This window comes from Ruditapes philippinarum, unplaced genomic scaffold (assembly GCF_026571515.1).
Source record: "Ruditapes philippinarum isolate M1 unplaced genomic scaffold, ASM2657151v2 ctg1211_1_1_1_1, whole genome shotgun sequence".
Lineage (NCBI taxonomy): Eukaryota > Metazoa > Mollusca > Bivalvia > Venerida > Veneridae > Ruditapes > Ruditapes philippinarum.
The window spans coordinates 374658-382073 of NW_026866456.1; the positions used below are offsets into that span (position 1 = coordinate 374658).

The window sequence follows — 7416 nt, forward strand, 5'->3', positions numbered from 1 at the left end:
CATTGAATTGGTCTAATTTAAAAACAGAGAGTATTAAACCATGTGTAAGGGTACAAACAATTTTGTGAAAAACCATTAATTATTAACACATCTTTGTATGCAAAAACTAAAATTTACCCGTTGAGGTAATTTTGTTTCCTGTTTTGATAAATCTTTTTCATTTGCTTTAGTGTTTTTAATTTTTTCTTGTTTGTTTGTTTTTTTTGTGATATTTATGTCATGTTTTTATGTATTTGTTCAATGAATATTTATAAATATACATAAGTATATATACATATATACATTTACATATTGAATTAGCATTAGATGTAAAAATTATGATCAGGCTTAGCGTATACATTGTTCAAGCATTTTTGAAATCAAATATTCTAAACTTTGAAAGATTGTGTGCGTGTCATTATTATTATTTTGTATAGAAATTGTGTTCAAAGTATGAATGTAAAACATGAAATTGTTACTTGAGTTAAGAGTGAAGGGATGAAACTAATGATGGTAAATCATTGCAGAGTTTTCTAGTGTCTTATTGCATACAGTGAGTGCATTTGTTACGATATTTTTCTGCAATTTACTTCTTCCTTGGTTTGAGTGCATTTGTTACAATATTTTTCTGCAATTTACTTCTTCCTTGGTTTGAGTGCATTTGTTACAATATTTTTCTGCAATTTACTTCTTCCTTGGTTTTTATGCTTCCGAAAATGTTTTGATGAAGCATACAGTTACAGTTTGTCCTTCATTATGATTGACCTTCATACTGTTTGTCCTTCATTCTAATTGACCTTCATACTGTTTGTCCTTCATTCTAATTGACAGTCATATTGTTTGTCCTTCATTCTAATTGATCTTCATACTATTTGTACTTGTTTCCTTCATTCTAATTGGCTTTCGTATTGTTTGTCCTTCATTCTAATTGACTTTTATATTGTTTGTCCTTCATTCTGTTCATCCACCAAATAGTTTGTCATTGCACGTACATTTATTGACAGAAATAACTTGCCCCTTGCCACTGTGGGTTCGAATCCCATCGGTGACTTTATCAATTTTCAGGTGAGGACGCTATGCAGCTAGTTAACTAAAGAGCAGTAGTTCTACTCAGGTGCCTGCTTGTGGGTGAAATAATGCAGGAAGGAGCACCTGATATCTTCATTAGCCAATAAAGTTCAGGAGTCGCAAATGACATTTACTGCATCTTGTGACTTAGAAAGTTAGTCTTCGATTCTTGATAATTATTCGATATTTTATCAATACCATTCATTGGGTTTAAGGTGGTTAAGGCTAACAGCTGTTGCATCAATAAGGGAGTGAACAACAAAATAATGTTTTTCTTCTGAAATTAAAGTCGTTATGCTTTGTCAAAGTAACATTAGGGAGTACTAATCAGGTCGATCGATATTCATGTATGTGTACTTGTTTTTTACCCACCCATTCATCTCAGAATATGTTACGTTTTATTTCTCTCTCATGTTATAAATTTATCTATGTTTAATTATTATCAAATGATTTTTTTCTTACAAAGTTGTGAGTAAATTTGTGTAATTATGTATGTGTGCGTGAGTGTGTGTATGTACAACATAATAATTTATTCGTTCACACAAGTAGATCTTTTTTGCTTTTCTTTGTGATTTATTTTCTGTCATTATGTATTATATTGGGCCATTCAGTAACATTGGTCTGTGAGTCGGTGTTGTTGCTAAGGTTATCATTGTTAAGAGATACAGTGATAAATTTTTTCCTGGAGATCTATTGCCTATCATGGGGTCACTGTGTCATGTATATATTTCAGCCAAAATTATATCGAAAAATTCAAATAAAATTTGACAAAAAATAAAAAGTAGTCACAAAACTGTGTTTCTGATGTTTGTTGTGTTTTGACCCACATGTTTTAGTCTTCTGATAATAAGTCTGACCCGTCACTTTTGGAGAAATTGGTAATTACTGATTAGTTACATGTTTATCATTATCAAATTAGATAGACCTGGGACAAAAGTTCCGGGCCAGGCAACTTGCACTTTCTTATCAGTCACTATGTTGGTGTCCAATTGAAATTGTATTTTGTCACAGGATGGACTGATAGCCAAGATGTGTCTAAATATGAGTAAGAATTTGCGTAAAAGCTAGATAAGCAAACAAAATCATTTGCGGATGGAGAATATTGTCTGATATTATGACCCCACTTTAAAATTGGGGACATACTGTGAAGGAGTTTGTCCAAGCAATAACTAGAAAATTTGTTTACAGTCCTAAGATTTGGTGTGGAAATTGGACATGACTAGTAGAGGGATCCCTTGTCTGATCTTATTGTCATAAGGTCATAGCTTTTTTTTAATTTAAAAATATAGACCTAACACCCAAGCCGCACGGGCATCTGAGCCAAGTTTCTAGGGAAAATGCCATGTGCCTATTTCTTCTTCTTCCGGGTAATGTGCTGGGCCCCTCTGGAGCATCGTCGCACAATTGTGACTATTTACATGAGTGAAGGGAACATCAAGTGCAGCTAAAACAGGTTAAAAACACCATGCTCCAGAGTTACTCGTGCAGCGCACCCATCCTCGTCTTAAAGACCTCTAGGGACGGGGCTGTCATCACGACTTCTGGTAGGCTGTTCCAAAGTCGGATCCCAGAAGGAAAGAACGAAAACTTTGAGTTGATACTGGTAAAGAGTTGTAGGTATCTGTTGGCATGGCCTCTGGTGTGTACTCCAGCAGGGATCAGTATGTGATGGGCTCGGATATCCACCAGGCTGTTAATGACTCTGTACATCATCACTGCTTTGGTTTGCTGACGGCGGGCTTCTAGAGTGTCCCAGCTTAGAGCTTCCATCATTGCAGTAACGCTGCTGGTGTAACGATAATCACCTGTGCAGAACCTGGCTGCTCTTCGTTGGCAGTTCTCGAGCTTACTGATGTTGGCCTTGGTTTCCGTGGTATACTAGAAACCCCAAGCTGTTGCACTTAAGAATCCTCAACGAAATGGTACTAACTGGAAGGTCACGACTGACCCCAGGATATGGTGATTTTTTTTACGAAAATTCGTAGAGTTTATATCCTGAATAAACAGATCATTTCACCCATACCGGCCAATTTACTCGCTTTAGCGTCACGTGCGAGCTAATGCACTTGCTAATCTGCAACCAAATCGGACTAAACAGAAGGTCACGGTTCTGCTTTTTACGAAAATCATAGAGCTTATGTACTAGATAAACAAATTACGCATCTGTTTACAATCATGCCGCGCCATTGCTGAGCACCATGTGCTTTATATTGTCGTAAACAGAAGACTCTGAGTAATTGAACTGGACTTATGTATGGTGGCTGATTTGGTACGCTTTTGTGAGTCGACCGCCTCCGTGGTCGAGGGGTTAGAGTCGATGACTTCTAATCCAGTTACCTCTCTGGCGTGGGTTCGATCCCCGGGAGATGCTTTGGTAGTTTAGCACGGAGGAAGGTAGTCTGGTACTGGTGTAACTCTCCAGGAACGATTGTTAGGAAACTACCCGCCTATATAACTGAAATACTGTTGAAAAGGGCGTAAAATGAAACAAACAAACAAACTTTTGTGAGTCGTGTTGGCAAATCAGCCACCATACTTATGGGTAGGATCCGATAGCCTCTAGGAAATGGTGCTTTTTGACCTAACATACAGAATGAATACACTTTTTCATCGGCTAATTTAAGAATCATGTGACGCGCGCACATGGCCGTCAAGTTTCTAAGTCAAGCTTTTGCAATGTCAAAGCCACAACGAAATCGGACCAATAGGAAGGTAACGATTGCATCGAAATTAGAGGGATATTAATAAAAATTGAACAACATACGGTTTTTCACCACCATATAGTTTCGCACGGCATATGTACTGCTTTGTTAAGGAAGTGGAATAGTTAATAAATAAACACTTTACCAAGCTAAATTTAATCGAAGAGTTTAATGAATTCATAATTTGCAATACACCCGGGTTTAAATCACTACGTTATAATGATTCAACATGTTGCAAACATAGTTGATCTATAGATAGTATCAAGTTCTATTTAAAGAGTTAAAGAATTTCCAACTTTTTGAAAAGGAAACTACACTTCTTGCTTAAAAGGTAAAATATCATTTTCAAAATTGCGTTTTATTCATTTTTGTTTAAATATACATGTATTTTTTGCGCGGTAATTAATTATTATCTATGAATTATCGTGTTTCAGTATTGAAGTGATATCACTTATTATTTCCAAATTAATTCAGCTCCAGTGAGCTAAGGAATTGTGTGTGTGTGTGCTATATATGGTATAAGATACTTTTTAGCAAAAGGTCACCGGGTTATAGTTTTTAAATACATGTACATTGATTGATTTTAATGTCGACTGAAATAGATCTAGATGCGATATTCATAGACAAATTTATCAATCTTTATTTACACATGTCATGACATGCATCTTTACACGAATAATCATATTTTAAAATGCTAAACATTATTTATTTCATAAGCGTGACATACCTGTCGTGGTTTATTCGGTAAAATAAATTTAAAGTTTTCATGACTCATTATGTGGTCAACTTTGATTTTAACCTAATTATATGTAATTTCACCATATTTTCAAAATGTTTATAGGATACATATTTTATTTTCTTACAAAGGAAGTATGTACATGAATCGGGCCCAGTACATGTGTCAGTATATTTTATTAAGAAACACAGAACTTGGAATGATTCAATGCAATCGAAGCAATAAAGTTTACTTTATTAGGGCAAACATGAGTTTTATAACGTTTAAATAATGGTTTCAGAGCACCTTAGATGCTTGTTTAGTCGTTACCTGAAACAAATAGCTTTAACTATGAAATATACAAATGCTAAATTACTTTAACTGTGTTTTTTGGGATAAATCTGTAACCAAGATTATGTTTATAAACATCTCGTTAAATATACAATACAGACAATTATAAAACGCGTATAACATCCTTTAATGAATTAGATGAAGAAGTATATTAACAATGTTAATTTTATCACGATGATTGCAGTAGATGTACTACATGACACACGCACGCACGCATGAACGCACACACACGCGCACATATTCAACATTCAACATGTTATTTAGTGTTTTCCTCCCTTTTCTTTCAGGACAAAATGTTTCATGTTCCAAACTATCTGCATAATGCTTCAAATCGTCTTTCCCAAACTCTGTCCGAGGTTGGTGTCAATGATGATATGAGATTTGTAAGACAGAAAACCAACCTGCTAATGGAAAGAATGGATTGTCTGAGAAGTACAGTATGTTGCCATGATTCTCTTGTCTACTATTTCGGGAGTCAAACAGAAGGTTCAACAACAGTAGGGCTTGGATCCGACAAGGACAAGTTAATGTGTACAACAAGAGTCAATGTCGTACAAAATATTGCTGAATGTATAGAAGGTAAATGTAATCTTCTCATTGTGGAAAACGAAGATACACCCCCTGGCTATTGTTATCTAAAACTTTTCGATCTTGGACCTAGGAGTTTTTATGATAAATTTGGATATGACCAGCGTGGAAATTGCTTCTTACAGAACACCTTTCTGCATGATATTCCAGCAGACGAAGAGTTAGGTAGTGTCAGACAAGGGCCGGCACAGACTATTGAACAGTTTGATATAGATCATGTAAGGGCTTTTAGATGTAAATCATGGCCAAATATGGCCAGACGATTGGTACAACGCAATCGTCCTCACAATCGATGGCCGTATGATCACATGTTAAAATATTCTCACCAGACCGGATGTTTTGTTGTTCCGACAGGAAATAGTCTGAGTGAAAACGAAAAATATGAGTGGCGCATTTCAACTTCACAAGCAGAGAGATGCTACATGTTTAACATGAATATAACGCAACTCCGATGTTACACCGCGTTGAAAATTATCATGAAAACCATTATTCGACCATTATTAGGTGCAGCGCTCACAAGTTTCCAGTGCAAATCAATGATGATGAACCTCTTGGAAAATCTCAACATTCAAGAATGGACGGACGACAGATTGATTGAATGTTTAATTTCATGTCTGGTTTTGTTGAAAGCCTGTGTTGCAAGTAATAACTGTCCACACTATTTCATTCCGAAAAACAATTTACTAGTCGGGCGAATAGATCGAAGAGGTAGAAGTGATATCATTCAAGAACTCGGTGATTTGATTAATGATGGATGTCGGAAACTTCTTTCTGTTCAAGTGGACGGTATTGGTGAAAAATTTACGATGAAATTTTATTCTTTTCTTGGCTACAGTTTCCAGTTTGACCCAACCGTTCCTCGTGATTCAAACAAAGCTCAACTGATCGTATTTTGCCAGTTATTCCGGCGATTGTTTGCCGCAAAAATGATGTTTGTTCACTTGATTTCCATCGAAGGCATTCAAGATGGATCAAAGGCCCTACCGACAGTGGTTGGAAATCTTTTAGCTTTGAATTTCGTTGGCAATAAAACGGCACCAGAAGCAGCTACGTTAATGAACTCGGTCCTGTGTTCAACAGTTGGGTCTATGATAGCATCTTCAGATATCTTTGACGGAAATGCCCCTACGCAAGATGCAATGAAATTTCTCAATATGGGTATTTCCTCTGATATGGCAGCAGGAAGACTAAAACTGGCCTCAGTTCTTTACTGTGCCGGAAAAATCAATGATGTTGAGAAAATACTTAACGACATCGAAAGTCGCTACGGTAATGACACTGTAATGACAGTTTGTAACTGCAGGAGTACAGATCCTTGGAATGCTGAAGATTCTATTCCAGATGAAGTCACAATGTCTGACACGGACACCTTTGGGAAACTTCGCTTTGCATCCGGAGTTAGCTTTAATAGACACGAAATTCACTGCGTTCCTGTGCCACTGCAGTATGAAATGTTTAGGTGTACTGATGAGGAAATTAAATGTAGAGGAGATATATTGTATGGTTGGAACGATTGGGCTGTTGTTGATGCCTTGCCATTTCTTTACTTCTTGCAGTATCTCACATTCAAACAATTGGGAAAGGAGAACGAAATAGAGAATGCATTAGACAGATTGGCAGAGATTATTGTTTCTGAGCCGATGCTTTTTCATAGGGAAACAGCAATGAATCTGCTCGGACAGTGTATGGAAATGGAAGGACATACAGACTTTGCGTTTGTTTGCTATAGTTGGTCCCTAAATGAGTGCGACACACACAACGTGGCCAGATGGCATGCGTGCATCTTGTTATGGAAGTTGTTAAAAACAATATTGTAAAATATATCTTGTGGATATTCAGAGACATGAAATATGTCAAAGCGGTGGTCGTAAAATAAGTACATACTAGTAAGTAGGTTCAAGACAAAGTCAATGTTAAGGATGTAAAATACGAAAATATTACAATGAAGATAAAAAATACTCTGTACCTTACAATGTATAAGATTTGAAGGAATTTCTGCTGCAAATACAATTG

The 7416-nt window shown here is 36.3% G+C and overlaps 1 protein-coding gene across 1 annotated transcript; it reads left to right on the forward strand.

Annotated features, from left to right (window-relative positions):
* Nucleotides 1–4004: 4004 nt before the first annotated feature.
* LOC132732551 (uncharacterized) lies at nucleotides 4005–7204 on the forward strand (the record flags this gene model as incomplete). The annotated part of the gene is given in 2 exon segments (XM_060719030.1): nucleotides 4005–4080; nucleotides 5103–7204. A coding segment is annotated over 1 exon segment (2096 nt), but the record flags the coding sequence as incomplete, so codon positions are not given.
* Nucleotides 7205–7416: the final 212 nt, after the last annotated feature.